This window comes from Ischnura elegans, chromosome 2, assembly GCF_921293095.1.
Source record: "Ischnura elegans chromosome 2, ioIscEleg1.1, whole genome shotgun sequence".
NCBI classification, from domain to species: Eukaryota; Metazoa; Arthropoda; class Insecta; order Odonata; family Coenagrionidae; genus Ischnura; species Ischnura elegans.
In genome coordinates, this window is record NC_060247.1 from 98,984,177 (window position 1) to 99,003,596 (window position 19,420).

The following is a 19,420-nucleotide window of genomic DNA, read 5'->3' on the forward strand; positions in this document are numbered from 1 at the left end:
TTTTCCTGAGAGCCGTTTTGATACCTCTAGGTGGTCATACCAATGGCGTAACTAGGAATATGCTTTGGGGGGATGGGATGGCCTGAGGTGGTGACCCCCCCCCCCCCTCCCAAGCAACAGGGGGGACTTGGAAAATTATTAGTTATTATAAGTCAAAACTAGAAAATATCTTTAAATATTTTTTTTGTTTATCTGAGGCATTGGGGGGGATTCATCCCCCCCCCCATCTCCAGAGCCGGCCTTAGGGCGGGGTGACCGGGGCGACTGCCCCGGGCCCCGCGCTTTGGGGGGCCCTGCGTTCGTAAAAAAAATTAAAATATACGATAGTTTGAAAACGCAATTTCAACTATTACTGTATTGTTAAGTCCGTGCTAGACAAAAAATAATATTATGAAAAAGGAATAATGCAGTAATTTAAAGTAAAAAGCGCGCTTTTTATGTTTATTTTACGTTATAATTTTATGATTAAATATAATTATAAATTTAATTTGTATTATACTATTTTGAACTCAACTGCGTGATGGTATCATAACGGCGTAATTACGAAGTCTGAATTTGGGAGGGGAACACATACTTAGCCAGAGAGTGGTAGGGATTCAAAATGCTCGAGTTTGTATATGGGGTATAGAGTTTAATATTTTAAGTGAAGGGCCCCGCACTGAAGGTTCGCCCCTAGCCCCGCACCTGCTAGCGCCGTCACTGTCCATCTCAAGCTTTCCTCAGGGGTTTGTCCCATTGGTTTATGCAGAAGTCATATTTTACATAATGGAATCTTTCCTGATAAAAAATTTTGGAGGTAAAATAGTCCCCAAATGCATCTTCAGGTGGGGACTATGCACTGAGAATGGTAGACCAATCAAAGGAGTCAGATACAGAATTGGGATCTGGAACGTGAGATCATTGGGGGTACGTAGGAAAATGGAAAACTTGAAGATAGAGATGAGCAGGCTAGAATTGAACATCGTAGGAGTGAGCTAGATCAAGTGGACAGCAGCAGATAAATTCTGGAGTGATGGGAACAGAGTTGTACGAGGCGATGACCCGAAAATTACTAGAGTTCTCGTCATTCTAAAAAAGGGAAGAGGAGTGATGCCACAATGGCAGTGCAATGAAAGGATAATGCCAGTCAAGATAGCAGGGGAACTGACAAAAAGTGGAAGTGCAGGTATTTATGCCACTAAACCTACCAGATAAACAACAACAAAATAACTTTTTATAACAATTCCTGTACCTGATGATGTCGCCTCTGCGACGAAACCGGTCGTATTGAATAAATCCTGTGAAAAAGTACCATAACTTTTTATTGTTCAGAATGGATTTTCACAATGTAAAGCCGGAAACAATCGAGTTTATTAATGCCAGTGTCGAGTCATTGGTAAGAGGAAATCTAAGAAATGCATCAGGAACTAGAAGAGGTCCTCAACACGGTCAAAGGAATGGAAAACCTGATTGTAGTGGGAGATTAGAGTGCAGTGGTTGAAGAGGGAAAGATGTTGGAGAAACTCAGTCGAAGAAATCAGGTTTTGGGAAACAACAAGGGAGGAGTAGGATTGAGAATTCTGCTATGAGGAACAATGGATGGTGATAAACTGATACCTCCACTGCATAAACGCTCAACAATCACTCACCGAATCAAATCCACTCATCTAGAATGCCCTTATTGTACTAGATGAGCGGATTCTATTCAGAGGGCGATTGTTGAGCGTTTATGCAGTGGAGGTATTGAAACATAAATGTAACTTATAAATAAATTGCTGTCATAGTTTCCTTAAAATTTTGATTTCATTAACATTTTCTGTGCAAAAGGGTTACAACTTGAACTTGTATAGTTTTGCCCCCCCCCCCCCTAGTTTTGATTCTGGGTACGCCCATGTAAGGGGCAGATTAAAACAGTGACCACAATCAAGTGGTAATGGAAAGTCAGTTGAGATACAAGAAGGTTAGACAGTCGAAAGAAGAGCAACATGGAATCTGAAGCCACTGGAAGAGGAAGAAAGCAGAAGAAAGGTTGCTGCTTCCATTGACAATTATTCTTTCAGTCGTCTACATTTATTTGCATTAATTTTATTAGCTTTTTATGAATCAAAAATATTTTTTCCCGTAATAATGCCGACGAACACCAAAAGACTACTCCCTATGCCCCTCTGGAGTTCAAATTTCAAAAACTTGACCACATTGATTGATACTGTTTTTCGTAGGAATCTGACTTGATATATCTCAGAGATCAAGTAGATCACAGTTTCGCAGTTGCCATGCTGTTGAATGTGATATAGCAAAAACTCAGATTTGGATAATGTTGCAATTGCATTTTGTTTTAATGACAAAATGAGTAATGTTGAGTACGCTGGTATTAATTAGAACTTAAATTTTACTGTGATTAATTTGCAATTTATTGTTAACGTATTATTCTGATACAATATTTCGTTTGTGAAGATTCTTAATTTCTGGGGCTGTGTTACACAGTTCACTTATGAATTTTCCAAAGATTAGGAAAGTGGCTTTATCTACAAATAATACGAAAGTTCTTGTGGACCCTGAATGATATATCGCTAAAGGAATTCACCATTCATTTAGCGATATATCATCTGTATTTAGCTATTTACATATACGCACTAGTAAACATTGTTCGCCTCATTAAATAAATTTAATGTACTTACCATACACGTGTACTGGACAAGATGAATTGAAGAATAACCTGCATCGTGAATGAATCCCATAAAAAGCATAATTTGGTATACATAAATCTAATTTTCAACCACAATTGTCACCACCGGTAACCATAAAGGCAGACATTTCTTCTTTTTATTACAAGTTTCAGCTAAACGAAGAGAAGTATACCACATAACGTTCGATTCGAGATATACCCAAATCGTTCATACGTGCCCTGTCTAAAGGATAACAAACAACACCCTCTCTTATGCGTCGGAATCCAAGAATCCGCGAAAATTTGTGAAAATACGAAATTAGGTCGAACATATACACTCCAATTAAATGCATAATGGATCTTCCCATAAATACTAACATAACCTCGATCATTCATTGACAAGTTCATGGAACACGCACATCCAATGCAGACGATGCAGACTTCCTGTAATTGGCAGACGACACAAACCAAGCGCATTCTCGCAGTCAAATTTTCTCAGAGAGAATTATTGGGTTGTTATTTACGGGGACTTCTCGTTGAAATTGATAAAAAATACGATTTTTACGGCAGTTTGATGATGTTCACCGAAACTTTCGGTGATTTGTGTGATTATTTATTAGTGTAAATCAATATTTGTGAGGATTCTAGCTCTATGAATCCGATATGTAGCTGGCAGGTCATCAGTTTCCTCTGCTTAGGGTTCATCAACATTGGTTGGAAGAAAGATTTTATCGCGACCAGTGAAAAATGGCTACAAAAAATCGCGGGTTAGCCTGGTGTCTAGCCGAAACTCAGTTACTCATAGATTTGTGGAGCGAAAATAATACGATTAATGAGCAGGATGGTACAACTCGCAATGCTGCAGTGTACCTAAAAATTGCCAAGCAGTTGGAAGATAACGGATTTCACAGAACAACGGCACAAATAAGAGACAGAATGAAAAGATTAAAACGTGATTATAGGGAAGTCATAGATAACAATAATAAACCGGAAGCCGCTGGAAGGAAGACCTGCCACTTCTTCTACGAACTTGACAGGATATTTGGAAAAGGATCTTTCTCAAATTCCACCATTGAACATGACAAGTAAGTCACTTTTCGTGTAATTCGCATTCTTATTTTCACACACATGTTTTTTATCCTTTGAATGTTCATATTTGTATCTTAATATGAATCTAATGTAGATAAATTACTGGTTGCGACCTACAATTTGCACAATGCCATCTTTTGACATAAGTATGATGATAAATGTGGCGTTTATATACATAAAGATCATGTTCATTTATCATTCAGTAATCTTTATTTGTGTCTTACAGTTCCACTAGCTTACCGGTAAATGTATGCAGTGCAGAACTTGGGAAGTGTATGCCATCTGATGAAGATGAAGAGGCTAGCCATCCTCTGCGTTCGCATCATTCTACATCAAATGGACTTGTCTATAGGAGTGAACCGGTGCGTAGTATTACTGAGGTCCAGCCTCAAATATCTAAAAAGCGTCACAGAAAGCGGCCTCATATGACAGAAATGCTTCAGAAGGAAGCGGAGATTTTGGAAGACAGAAGTGTCAATACAGAAGATATGGTTGGTCTGGAAGTAGAGAAACTGATGTTGGAAATGGAGAAGCTAAGAGAAGAGACTGGACGTGTTCGAGAGGAAAGGGCAAAGTTGGTTCTTGAAAAAGAGGTAATAATTCTTTGGGGGCACCCATGATATTAATTACAGACATAATAGCCCGAAAGTAGATGCTTTCCTTTAACGAAATAATTGTGTTCGATTGAAAATTTTATTATGCTGACCTTTACTCTAACAAAAGCCTAATCAATTTCCACCATACGCTATGATCTAATTCTTGTTTACCTTGGTGAAGACAGAATTTATTTTCTAATTATTCCTAAATTCTTTTAGGTTATATTCTCTGAATGATATCCATCTCTGTATGAATCTCTATTCATCTTTCATATCCATGCAACTTATGCTTTTCATTTTCAGTGATTACCTAACAGAAAACCATGCAAAAAATATGTCCGTAGTGCTGTCCACACTCTTTTGTTAAATACCTCCAATGTGCCATAGCCCCAATTACCTACTTCACTCATCAATTGGCCATTTTCCCCTTTTAACCTTTTTTTACCAAGAAATATTGCATATGAATACCCTCAGCGTATGCAGCTTCATCAACAAAACTGTCAGGCATGGAGATCGTTGAAATTGATGACTTTCTCCGCAAAGTAGATTCCCCATCCAGATATTAATGAAAAATATGTTCTACTTTTCATCGTCTACCTTCATGTGAATGGGGAACGTTTTCACAAAGATAATTTAATTAACGGTAAAGTTAAGAAAGTTGGAAACATTTTTGTGTTGTTTCTTCATAGAAAGTACTTAAAATGCTGTTTTTGGTAGATAATTTAAACAAATTTTCTAGTTGAGGGCCCCGGGGACTAGGAGTTACTCCAGTGGCATAACTAGGAATATTCTTTGGGGGGGATGGGATGACCCGGTGTGGCTACCCCCTGCCAGGATACAGGGGGTCCGGGAAATTTTTTGAAAATTGACATGCCTGAAAATACATTTTACATCATTTTGGCACAAAAAATTTTACTGTGAGCAGATTCAGTTGTTATAAGTCAAAAATAGACAATCGTTTTAAATTTTTTAAAATTTCTCTTGAGGCTTTGGGGGGGTATCTATCCCCTCATCCCTCCCCTTATAGTTACGCCACTGAGTTACTCCATACCCTATAAACCCCTGGCAGGATTGCTGGCCCCTCCCTACATAAAACTCTTAACTCCGTCCATGTCACTGAGGCAAGCCATTTGATGTAATATGTATATACTTTCATTAAGTGATATGGGTTGAAAAATGACTTGTAATTTAAATTAGTCGAGTCTAAATTTGTGGTACAATTCTTTATTTCTACATATGACTTCATTAAAACATCCCTTTGACCAATTATTTCTGAACTGTAGAAGTCTACAGACCACTAAGTCTTAAATTTAATCGTATTGAGACCTAATCCACGCCATACCTTCTGTATACTACTACTCTTCTGTACTACCTTGCCCATAACCTAGTTCAAAGGTAAATAAGCAAAAATATTTTTGTATAATACATTAAGTGGATGGAAGAATAACTAGAAAATATGGAATAGGAAATCGAAATGAAATAGGACGAAGGCTGCAGGAATTCTGTACAGAAAACAAATTAGTGGTTGCCAACATGCTATTTAAGAATCACATGCAAAGAAGATATGCATGGAAAATGCCAGAAGACAAATGAAGATTTCAACTAGACTATATTTTAGTGAAGCACAGGTCTAGGAGCCAGAAAAAGGACTGCAAAAGCTACCCGGGGGCAGATATCTACAGTGATCACAATCTAGTAATGATGAAATGCCATCTAAAATTCAAGAAATTTAAGAAATCAGGGAAGAACGCATGGCAATTAGAGAAACTTAAGGAGCCAATAAAATCAACAGGCCTTCCAAGAAGTAGTGGAGAGCACGATAGGATTGGATCGGACTGAGAAATCAGTGGAGAATAACTGGACAAATAATAATCAAAAGGTCGTGACTCAACTGTATAAAACTATCTGCAATATGTACTCCACAGTAGACTTACCTAGTGACTTCGAGAAGAACATCATCATTCCCATACCCAAAAAGAAGGGAGTAGAGGAATGCAAAAATTTTAGGACCAAACCTGACGACACATGCATCAAAGATTCAGACAAGAATCATTTACAGGAGAATAGAGAGAAGAGCAGATTCCTGGATGAGGACCAATTCCGATTTAGGAAAAGCAAGGGCACTAGAGAAGAAATTTTGGCTCTTAGGCTGCTCATAGTGAAGAGAATGGAGAAGAACAAATGACTTTCATAGCATTAGTCGATTTAGAGAAGCCATTTCATAACGTAGAATGGAATTCAATGCTTCAAATTATGAAAGAAATCGGAGTGCTCTACAATGATCGTAGAATTGTTCATAGTTTGTATAAAAACCAAGTAGCTTTGATAAAATGTGGACCCAACTATGCAGAAGCAAGAATAGGATAAGGGGTGAGTCAAGGGTGTGCACTTCCCCCATGATTTTTAATGTTTACATCGAGAAAGTCATCAATGAAATCAAGGAGAAGGCTTTGGGTGTCAATATCCACAGAAAAAAATTAGTATGCTGCGATTTGCTGACAACATAGCACTCATAACCGAGACAGAAGGATTTGAAGAAGACGTTGACAAGTATGGAGAGGACAATGGCCAGATATCAGCTGAAAATCAACGAAAAGGAGAGTAAGATATTATTTCACTGCAAAAGAGAGGAGGATAAGACAATCATTAACCTAGGGAAGCATAAACTTGAAGAGGTGAAAGAGTTATCTTACCTGTGAAGCTGAATTACCAACGATGGACGTTGCAAGTAAGAAGTAGTCTGTAGAATAGCGCAGGTAAAGAGGGCTTTCTACAAAAAGAAGAATCTTCTTACAGCTGAGAATACAAGCATAGAAGTGAGGAAACAATTCATCAGATGCCACATGTGGAGCATGTTTCTCTGTGGAAGCGAGATTTGGACGTCGACAGCAGCAGAGAAGTCATGAGTGAAACCATTCAAAATGTGGTGCTACATATGAATGATGAAGATAGAATGGATCTACCGTGTAAGTAATGCGGAAGTGCTAAGAAGAGTGGGAGAAAAGAGAAATTTTTTAGAAACCTTAAGCAACAAACCTTAAGCAAGGACAACTTTGTTGGCCACATTTTGAGACATGATGGCCTGATGAAAACAATCGTAGAAGGACAGATGGAAGGGAAGAACGGCAAGGGACTGCCCCGAATGAGTTACATAGGACGGGTTATAAAGGTTGATGAAGAGAGGAAATAAGTTGCTAGGAAGAGGATAGTGGATAGGAGAGAGGAATGGAGAGCTGCATCAAACCAATCTTAGGATTTTTGACTAATGATATTGAATGCATTGAGATTTTCTTAAGATTTATATTTACCCCATGTCATTCAGTGTGAATCTCTTGCAAACCCAATTAGTGGCAACTTATCATGCATTTGGCCAGCAGATTACTCCCAAGCCTCTTGTGGAACATTTGCTTGCAGACAAATCTCATACATCTGCTTGGCACTGCCTTAAACATTGCCTTTTTTTCAATCTCTTATTTTTTCTCCCTGCACCCTCAGATCCTAACACTGCAGAAAAGGCGGCTCCTAAGGGAAGAACGAGAGTGGAGAGATATGAGACTGCGGCAAACAAAAATGAGGAGGGTGGATCCTACAACAAACCTCCCTCGAGACTTGGGAGATGTTAATATCCTTTCTACATCCTCTGGAGGAGTTCATTGGAGGAGGGATGCGGCCAACTGCCTCACCGAGAGTGAAGCAGCGGAGTACCTGAAGGACGAAGCTGATGCATGGGAGAGGAGCAGTGTTTCAAGTTCAAGAGGACTGGCTTCCCAGGCATTGGGTGTTGATCCTGCTAGTTTCACCAAAGAAATGAGCTTAAGAGACATGGAAGAGAGTGTTAAATGCTCTGTTGTGGATGTCCAAGGTTCGAGTGATAATGTGTTAGATGTCAAGCAAAAACATTTGGGTGGCATAACAGCTGCTGAGAGCCTCGAGGATGGTAGTCGGATCTCCTCAAGCAGTAATAGCGCACTTTTGATTTCCCAGGTTGAGCCCATGGCATGGGATGGAGCATTTTGCGGATTCCTGAATAACTGTCAGAATTGTGGACATGTTGCTCCTTGCAGTAGACCATTCCATGACAAAAAAGAAGTCTGAGTGTCATTTAGTGGGCTTTACTTAACATAATAGCTGCTGTCAAAGGTTTGTAAAAGGTTAATGTCCAAGCTCACAATATAATAAATAAACTACGGTGATTATGGTGGTGAATGACTGATAGAAACAAACTTTATAATGCTAACACTTTTGTGGAGTGTGACTTTGTGAAGTGAATATCACTTGGTATATGCAACCAGCTTCCTGGACAGCATTATACTGGTGACTGTGAAAAATTGTAGCTTTAAAAATGCAATGACTCAAAAGTTCAAGGCATCACAAAATGTTGTAATATGAGTAGATGTTGTAGAGAAGTATGTTCTCATTGTCAATATTTACTGAGTATTTGTATGTTGTACATCACAAACCCTAGTCAACCCCAATCAAACCCTTGCTGTGTTAGTCATCAGGATTGTTTTCATAAATGCTGTATGCATTTTATGGTTTTGTTACTTATTTCATTTATTTATATTTTTTCCATGTTATATAAATATTTATTTACAATGATTTGAACATTTTAATTTTTCCTTGATCTGGTATTCACCAATGATGAATGCATTTTCTCCAAATAATAATAATTATGATCTCTAGAGAATATAAAGTAATTGATGCCAAAATTACGCTGAAGAAAAATCATGTTTTGACCTGGATTCAAACCAGGATCTTCTGAAGTTGTGCTGAATGTTATGACCACTTAAACCTAATAAGACCAGATATAATGTCGGTCCTATGAACTTGTTCATTATTTGAGCGCTGAACTTTTTTATAATAATGAGAACAGTTATACTCAGCATCAGACCATAATCCTAGAAAAAATTTGCTTTAATGAAACTCAACATTTCTTGTTCTGAGTTAATTAAAGTTATTGTGCCTGAACAGACTCACTAGAAACTTAAACTAACAAGGCATCACCTTCCCTGGTGGATTTATGTTTCATTTTTAATTCCAATAGCACCAAAATAAGTCTATTCAATATTGTAGGTGTCTGGGAAGACTGGACCAACCTAGGGGAAAAACTAAAGCTGGCCACTTGGGATTGCATGGTGTAACCAGTAAAAGTGTGAGAAGGGAAATGACATTGATCCAGTAGATCAATATTAATCTTGCTTTTGTAGTGCAAAGACTTAGCTCTGTTGTCTCATGAGCATTAACCATACAGCATTGATGTAGACAATTAGAGCGTAAGTGGTGACTTTAGTCTATCAAACTGAATGACCATATGCATTGTTTCCTACATAAAATTTTAGCATTGAAAATAAGGTACTTCTGGACTTATAGCCTTATTACTGTTTATTTACTAATTTTGTTGTTATTAACACTAGAAATCCGTTTCAAATTCCGCAATGCTTGTAAAAATGTCAGTAATTCTTTTAGAAGAGTAAATTATTGAAAATCAAATGCCATGTTTGGTTGAAAAAATCACTGGTAATGACCATGGATTTGTGCTGTGATATGTTTCAAAGGTGTAGTTCAGTGGCCGGGGTAAGGGATGTGCTCCCCATTGAGCTAGGTCTCAAATCTGAGGGATGAAAATACCAGGGTAACTCCAACCCAAAAAAGAGCTCTGCACAGAGAGGTTTAAAATATTCTCATGCTACTCGTAGCATGGAAAATGTTTTCAAATTGTAGGCGCCGGCAGGAAAGGGTTAAAGGAAAAATATAATGTGTAGCAGTAGTTCAAATCTGGATGGATGTCATAAAAAATGTATGCATTCTTTCAAACGCCATTAACGCCATAGGTCATAGCCAAAAAAGTTTTTCAAGAGTGGTTTACTTGAGGGGGAATACATATTGCATCTTTCATGCAATGTATTATAGCATAGTCTACTGCTTGTGATTAAAGGACCTGTTGCGGGCTCCTTGAGGTATTTCTCTTTTAACACTTTGACTGCGGCTGTTCAGGTGCTGTATGATCCAAAACTGTGGAATTTTTTTCTCGCCAACAGGTTTGAAATTGTATGTAATGAACAGCCAGTATCACCAAACTAAAATTTTCAAATTTTTTTTTGGTATAATTGGGTAATTCATTTTCCACGTCGATCAACGTGGTCCGCAATTGAGGATGGTCCGATGACGTGATGATGATGGTTATGCAACCCGCATCACAGATGGTTGTGAATTTTCTAATGCATAAATGCATCTTATTTAGTCACTAAATATGGATGATTTAAACAAGTGCCAAACAAGCGGTCGCGGGTTCGAGTCCCGCCAGGGTAGGTTTCCCCGGTCCAGGGCATGGTTGTTCGTGTATGTTTACTTGTTACGTTTGTTGAACACCCCGGTGTAAAATGGCCAATAAGAGCTGTATCCGGTGGTTTGAGAATAAAAAAAAAAAAAAAAAAAATAGATAGTTAATCCATATTGAAATACTAGCCTCATACTGAATATTTGAACTCCGAATCCCATCTGACGCTCTTTTTTTGATTGTACATTTTGTACACAAAATATGTTTGGACGATCACCTTAGCTGGGGAGAATATTAATTTTGATGTTGATCCTCTGCACATATTTGAGGTAAATACCGGTATTAGGTACTTTTATATGCCTAGCCTCATTATACTTACCTTGGAAACCTATCTCAGACCACTATCTTTTATACTCCCCACTTGAATGGTTATTCACTTGATGGTTCTTGAAGAGTGGTGGAAAAGAGTAGAGGTATATTACTATCCATGTACTCCTATATGTTGAAAATACACTAATAAATTGGTAAAAGTTTGATTTGTGGGATAATATGTATTTCTCTCGGATTAAGACTTACAATTTGCATTCTTAGCAAGTAAAATAATAAAAATAGAAGGACTTGTACAAATGGTTTATCAGGTTTTATGACTATTGAAAAAATAAAACGTCAGTAAATATACAGGAATATGATAAAAACACTCACATAAACAAATATATCTGAAACATATCCTCCAAACATGATACTTATAATTTAATCCATCCTTCCGTGAAATACTGTGAAGCACTTTTCTAGGGAAAGAGGAGGATTTTCTGCCCAATCAGGTCAGTGGTATGTATATAGTTTGCTGGCGTTTTCCTTTTTTTGTACACACCCGGCAGTTTGTTTGTTTTCTTCTATCCCTTTCAGTTGTCATGGGGTTGAACTTGGGATAGTGCATCTCTAGTGGCTGGGTATTGATTTGGGAAACGATGATGTGTTCCTGAGTCTGGCCAAAACTGACGAGTATTCCTATAATACTGAGTCTAAAACTCTGTAGACTCATTTTCTCTCCCTTTGAATAAATTTTATGCGGCTGAAAGCTGTTTTATAACATTATTTGCACAATATGGAGAGCAACCTTTTTACACCAATGCAAGGTCTTTCTTGAGGTTATGTGGAAAATTCGTTTATTAGCTTAGAGAAAATGAAAACTTGATAATTAGCATTGCACACAAATTAGTATTAAAATAGGTAAAAACTTACCTACATATTGAGGAGATATTTCTACTTGGTGTCTTCTTTTCCCCATTATGGATACCACTGACCTAATGTACTGGAGCTAAAATTGCACTGCCCGATGTCAGAACGTCTCTCCTCCACATTCACGTCTGTTCTACGTTCTTAAATCTTATATCTTCAGGCTAATTTTCAACCCTGCCATCACTTTGTAGTACATTGCTTCTGAATTGTTGCTCACCGACTAGTAGTCAGAAACACAACTAAAGTAGCAAAATGTTGTATCTGTCGTATTAAAATTACAACACAGAATGTGACACCAGCAAATGTTTCCTTAAGGACGTAATGGTATCCTGTTCTAGAAATATCAATTACAGCGATTTATACCATAATGTCCATTCTCCATATTCTCATCTTGCCGTTTCGGGTCTGAAAATATTTTCGGCAACATTGCTTCTTCATCACAGTAGAATTTTTTCTAATGAAGTTTCCACTTTGTATTCATAAAGTTCATCAAGGCACAGAGGATATGATGTATGGGACATGTTGAGAGAATGTCAGGGGATGAGATACCAAAATGGATGGTTTATGGGAGGCTATTTAAACTCCCTTTGATATGGCCCACAAGAGTAACCAATAGATGGCACTGGAGCAGCTCACCACTCACCAGCAGAAGAAATGGATGAGGACACAAGGATGAAAGAAAGGATACACACTCATACAATAGCTGGAAAGAGACAGGAACATGAGTTTCGGGGCACGCAAAGCCCAAGTGAAATAAGCCTATATGGCTGATGCACTACTTTATTCATTCACACAACGCGTTAAGCGCAAACATACAAATAAATTGACAGGTAAGGAAAGAAAGGGATTGGAACATATAATGGAAAAAGGATGAGGACAACGGTGCTGTGGTAGATGGAAAAATGCCAGAAATTAGAGGGTAAACAAGCGGCCTGCCGTATTATAGATGTCTAAAGGTATTAAGTGTTGTGCCCCAACTGACTTACAAAGGTAATCATAAATTGACCACGATAAATATTCTTGCAAAATCAAGATTCAAATCTTCGCCTTACGGCTAAGCTGCCAATACTGTTATTTCAGCAATTCAAGGATGTCGCCCCAAATGGTATTAGAACCCCCTTGGTGGCAATTGGATCAATCGGTCTTCCTTCCTTGCAGAGTTAATACTCCTTAGAGGCCTGGTCTACCAGTCAATTGACTTTTTTACCTTGTATCCGTAGAAGAGGTTGGATTTTGAAAAGATAATAGGAAAGGGGCCTCTATATGATGGTCACATGTCTCTCAAAGGATTGGATTGGTTTGGAAAATTTGGGTAGAGAAGAAACTTTTGCCATTATAATGGAAGGCTTATATATAAGGAAGGCAGGAGTTACCAATAAATAGCCTGAGGTTTACTGTTCCTAGAGAAGGGGAAGACCCTTCCATAAGAAGAGATGAGCCAGAGATTTTTTCTCTAGATACCCCTCTACATGGCATTAGGACCTGCTTCTGTGCTTCTGGTTCGTCCAGCAGATTTGGACAGAAATTTGTATGCCGAAAAAAATCCCATTTTAAGGGAGGGCGGAGAGGCTGCCCTGTCAAACTCTCTTGAACTCATGCTGATATCTGCCTTGACATACATCCATTTCCCAAAATTTTCACTAAAAGCTATTAACAGATGCTAATCCCTTTATTTTTCTTTCCAGAGAAGTATTTACAAATGGGACACAGGAATGATTCTATGATAAACTCACATGAGACTTGAATGAATGGATGACCTCAGGGCCAGAACTAGGAGTTTAGACAGAGGGGCCAAAGATAAGTTTGCCACCCTATCCTTTGATCCCTCCCTCCATCCCCCTCCCCTACCTCTGAAATATAATATGTACATCCATAAGTTATTTTTTTTAGATAGGGTAGGTGTAATTACACATCGTATGTTTGCATTAAGAAGTTTCATTACTATTATAATTTTATAATTTATAAATTAATAATTATTGCAAAATAAATTAATTGGAAAGATCAAAGAACTTTTTAAAACAAACTTTAAAATTTTGCCGCCCAGGACATGTGCCCCCTCTGTCCCGCCCTAGTTCCGGGCCTGGACAACCTTACCAGTGCGTAGAGAATTATTTACATGCAGAGTTCAGTTTTGGAGGGGGGGAGTTGGCACGTTTTATCGTCTTCACTCTTACTTCTCCCATGAAAAACACTACTAATGAGCATAGACGGATTTAGGAGGGGGAGGGTATGGGGGCACGTGCCCCCCCCCAGACGTTCAAAAGATAGACGAGATTTTTAATACAAATATCAATATTTATTTATATATTTTAATATAAAAGTTATAAAAATATACATATTAATAGATATTATATTAACTTCAAGAGGAGATTTCGTAGAGTAATTGTTGCATGTAATGTTTAATCCCAAGTATGAGAAGATTGTTTGCCTGTCAGACTCTGGTAAAAAAAAATTCCCCCAGATAAAAATCCTGGATTCGCCCCCTTGGTTATGAATATGTTTTTGTTTCTAAATTGTTTATTAGAAACATTTTAAAAGCACAGAATTTTGACTTTTTCCCGTCTTTTCTGTTCTCGGCAATAATATTTTAAGTATTCGAAGAATTGAGTTGCACAAGCACATGGCTTGTGGGGGAGGAACCTTGAATCCAGGGAATGCGTTTTGATTCTGATTGGAATTATTCTGATGAGTTGCCTTAACGAGCGGTTGATTCCTTGCGGGTTGGCAAGACGCTTGAATTCGTGGTGTTGGAAATTTTTTATTCCAACTACGAGATGAGGCCATGTAGTGAGTCATCGAAATTAATTTTTTTCCAAACACCCGATCACACTATCGCATTGCTAACCACTTGAAATCAACCGCTGGTACAACCTATCGGAATAATTCCGACAAGTATACATCGTACCCCTTATAGGATTGATCACCGGACCATTGGCGCAGTGAGGGGGGGTTTTGGGGTATAAACCCCCTCCAGAGCTCAAAGAAACTGTTAAGTTTTATCCATTTTACTTCATTTCATTAATATACTTATAGAAGAGTGTAAGGATTCATGAAATATCCCCCAGAAAGCCATAAAACTCACCATTTTGAACCATCTATCTTAAAAAGTTTCTGGGGGAGGGCCCCGCACCTCCCGCTTATCCTGGCGGGTATACAACACACCCCAGGTTTAGTTGCGCCTAAAACCCCCTAGCCTTAATTCCTAGCTGCGCCCCTGCACCGGACAGTACCCGGGGGACATTGAAAGGAACACGTTCAGAGGGAAAATGACTCTTTGGGAAGTTGGTGTTCTCGCGGAAAAATATTGGCAGATTTACGGATTTAGAGCTCTTCTGGCCGGAGGTGGAGCAGTGGAAGGACAGTTCCCGTGGTGGTTAACCGAAAGGAAGTGTACGGAAGGAAGTTGCGACACTTTTAGCATCCCTATATCTTCCTTCCACTTCATCGGATTCCTTCCTCTCGCTTTTTATCTCAACCGAATCGGATGAGTTCGAAAAATAAAGTACCTGCGTTCCTTTACCGTCAGGGATGGGGCGATTCTCCCCTAGTGACCTCAAAAGACGTCTCTACGTTTTTAGGCCTAGTTACGATACCCCTAGGAGTTGATCCTAAACGCTTGAACGGTTTTGTTAGAACGGAACAGAATATTAGAATGGGGGCGATTCATTACTTCCTGCGGAGCCTTGGTGGTATCTATCTATACCCATAGGCGGATCCAGGGGGGAGGACGGGGACACGTTGCCCCCCCCCCCCAGACCCCTAACAAATATGTAAGATTTTTAATACGATCCCATTATCGTTGCGTTCGTTTTGTATTACGAGGTATCCATGTGCCTCCCCAGAACAAAATCCTGGATACGGCTTTGCTTGAGCCCTCCCCCAGAAAGAAATCGTGGATCCGCCCCTGTCTATACCTCTCAGCGATATAGCATCTGAGGTCTGATATGACTAGAAAAGAGGCTTTTAGATATTCATCAACGATTAAAATTTTGTTGTTGTTTGTTAAGCAGGTGAAATTAAAATTACATTGGAGAGCCACTTTAAAAATTACCACCTTTTCATTTTTTCCATAAATTGCGGAGGAGGGGGCGGCTCTTCCCCTTCCCCACCGTCCCCATAGATGCGCCACTGACTACAGTTGGAGATCTTTGTTTCATGCAAAGTTTGGATTTACGCGTTAGCTATCTAGTACTCGGAATATCATCACGCATCACAGCAAATAGAACAGAAATTTTAATTTCACAGGAATACGGTGGGAGCCTTATCATTCAATTCAATTCATATAATTCAATACACGGACGTAATTAATGTGCCGTGTTTATAAGTGGAACAATCGCATAATATTTTCCTAAACCACGCGCTACCGGTATAAAAAAGAGACTACGCTGTTCGTTTGAATCATCTGGACTTTTTCGGTTTTATCACCTAAGTCGTTCTACAAAAGACGTCGCCATGTGTTTAGGCCTGGATGCGCGATACCCGTAGGAGTTGATGCAAAATGCTTGGTCAATTTTGGTAGGACGGAAAAAAGCATGTATGATTTCCTGAACCTAATTAAAACATGATCTTTTTTTCCGTTCATACATACGTACACTCGGATGGTTATACGGTGAATTTTGGCATTCTTTCTTGCGTTCATGCATTTATGTATTGACTGGTACGTGTAATGTATCGTGTAACTATGCCATTGTCATACTGCATGTCATAAAAGACTAAATTAATCTCACGATTCCCTTAAAAAATAATTTTAGGCATAGTTCGAGCATAGAGATATAGTTTTCCAAATACGGGATTTCATCGAACACCACTAAGATCCAACGCCGGGTCTCCAGTACGGTTTCCGCATGGTTTACGAATGAATTCCTCACAGCTACAAATACTCCCCCTCCAGCTCGGTTAATAGGGAACTTGCATATATTTCAGATATAATCAATAGCCCCAAAGTTATATAAAAATATATGTTTGCATACCTCGGTGAAAGTTTTTTTTATTATTTTATGACGTGGTTTACGATATTTAATGCATCAAAGTTCACGAGAATTTTCAAATGCAAGTGAGAAGCGAAAACGCCCGATGATTGGCTGGTAGAAAAGTGACGTCATAGTTCAGTACGAGGAGAGACGGCGGCACGGCCATAGTATAGGTTGCATTCTTATACATGCGACGGCGTGGTTATGATTCATTTATTGAAGTGCAGACGTATCGCAGTTGTTCATTGTGACTTCAGGGCTATTATTTGATCTATTTCTCCTCCATTGAAAGCGATAGATTGCGTAAAGATGAAGGCATATGGTTATTCTTAGGCTGATCCTAGCAAGCTTCCTGTTACTGATTCCATCATGATAACAGGGTATTTTAGTGAAACTGTAGACTTCGTCGGCTCGGAAAGTCGATGCCGAGAAATGGAAAGATAGCTGATGAGCATCTGTAATGTTTTATAGTTCATAACAAAGTGAGACTTGCGTATAATATTGGCGAAAGCGTATACTCATGTGAAATGTGTATTCTTTTGGCAGTCCGGTAGAGTCTTATGGTGAACTTATTTCCACCTCGAAGCTGTCGATGATACTTTCAACTTAAAAATACCTTGCCTGGAGGGCAAAAGGAAGCTCTGAGGAGGCCAGACTATTAATTTTTCAATTTAGTAGCGATAATATAGACGAACTTCCAACACAATCTACCATCTTGTGACTAAAAACCCCGAAGCCACTTCCTATTCTGCAGAAAGAATCGGTCAATCGCACTTCGATCAATATAATAAACACAACGTCTTCCGGTGTTCATAAGTTACTTTTGAAATGAAATACTTCCTAAATTAGCATTAAAATGTGCATGTTTTCCAAACAGAGTCTTTAATACATTTTGGGAGCTTTTCTCACGATATATCTGAAACCTTCTCTAAAGGCGAGCTCATCGTCATTGCGATCGGTTGTCACTTAAAAATTCCGTATCGGAAATCCTAGAGGGATGACTTTCGACGATGACCGTGATCATCTGCACTATCACTGGAACCCGTGGTGAAAATATCATCCCAATCCAATTTCTATTTGGTTTTAACTGGGGAAAGAGCAACATAGAACTGCACATTCTTTGGGCAACTTTGGGTTTGACTTTCCCTCAAACACACCATTTCCCCTGTGGTGCACATCAGTCCTATCTTTATACGATGGCCTGACAACCTTTAAATGGATCCTTGGTTTATCCTGATAACCAACTAAATGGAAATTGCTGATCCACACATGTCCATTCTTATGTCCATAGTTTCCAAATCAAAGGCCGCGGAACATATGTTCAAAAAAAAAGTTGAGTCACAAGAGGTATATTCCTTCTTGTGACTCAACTTTTTTTTTGAAAAGCAAGCAACGGCGTAGAATAAAATCAAAGAATGCTGCGATTCATTTTTTGTTACCACCTCTGGATTCCATTCTTTTTCCATCTACAACTTTCTTTATTTTTCGGGGTAAACTATGGGACAAGATAATGTTTAAATATTTTCATTAATTTATAACAAAATATAAGTTCGAAAAATACCCAAAAGCCATTTTATTAATCCGCACTGATGAGTGTAAATTAATGTGGAAGATGAGTGCTGTAGACGTAGTAGTTTTCCTTAGGTTGAGTTGCAAAGTTCATGAAGTTGACAAAACGGCTAATTTTTCGGTGCGCGGAGTCATTTATTGCACTGACCGTGTCTACATTTTTCAATTTTTTTGTAATAAAATAAATCAGAATTTAGGATAAAATTTCCTTTAAAATGACGTATATTTCATTATTATAGCATGTAGTGAAGCCAGGATATAAATTTGCAAAGTACAGCGGCGCATCATTTTGACGCCGACAGTAGAAGAAAACGCTGTCTTCTTGGCTGGCACTCGAATGCATGAGGATCAACGTTGCTCTATATTTTCATATTTCCTCCCTTGATTTTAAACATCATGGAATTTTCTATGTCCTTCCGTAACTGAAATTGAACAAGTGCCTTAATAATTTGAGTCCATCGTAACCATCGAGAAACACCTATCTCGATTTTTGTTCGGAAGTTGAGTTTTTATTCTACGGCGGCCGAATTATCGAAAAATCTCAGTTTCAAGTTATTCAGTCAATGAAATATGGAAATATTATTTATATTAAAGTTATCTTCGCTCACATAGCACACGGGTTTATCATTCCGTTTATTATACTCTTATTTTTCCGTAACGCTCATCCCGACAGACGGCATGCATCGAGGCTTTTCTTCTAATTTCCTCCGTGGGAATGCAGACGAAAATTTTTTTCTGGGGTGTTATTGCACAGAGGAATAATGCACCACTTGTAATTTTTCCTTATTTCACCCATGTTCTCCTTTAAACGCAACGTGGCTCTTCCAAACCTGCAGTTACTGGGCTTGGATCTTGGACTCGTACTGAACTATGACGTCACAGCCAAAGATTAGTGGGGGCGGTATTTTTTAGCCCGCGAAACTCGGGCGACTTTTGGGAGTCATTTTCTAGGGTATAAACTGAATTTTAAGCGGAAAAAAGTATATTGCTGTACTAAGTGTTTACTGTAGTATATCAGCATACTGTTTATAAAAAG

General features: G+C 38.6%; 1 protein-coding gene across 1 annotated transcript; it reads left to right on the forward strand.

Annotated features, from left to right (window-relative positions):
- Window positions 1–2,904: 2,904 nt before the first annotated feature.
- Window positions 2,905–8,928, forward strand: LOC124154234. The gene is made up of 3 exons (XM_046527828.1): window positions 2,905–3,729; window positions 3,960–4,326; window positions 7,825–8,928. The coding sequence occupies exons 1-3, from the start codon at window positions 3,392–3,394 to the stop codon at window positions 8,422–8,424; spliced, it is 1,305 nt and encodes a 434-aa protein (XP_046383784.1). The 5' UTR covers window positions 2,905–3,391; the 3' UTR covers window positions 8,425–8,928.
- Window positions 8,929–19,420: the final 10,492 nt, after the last annotated feature.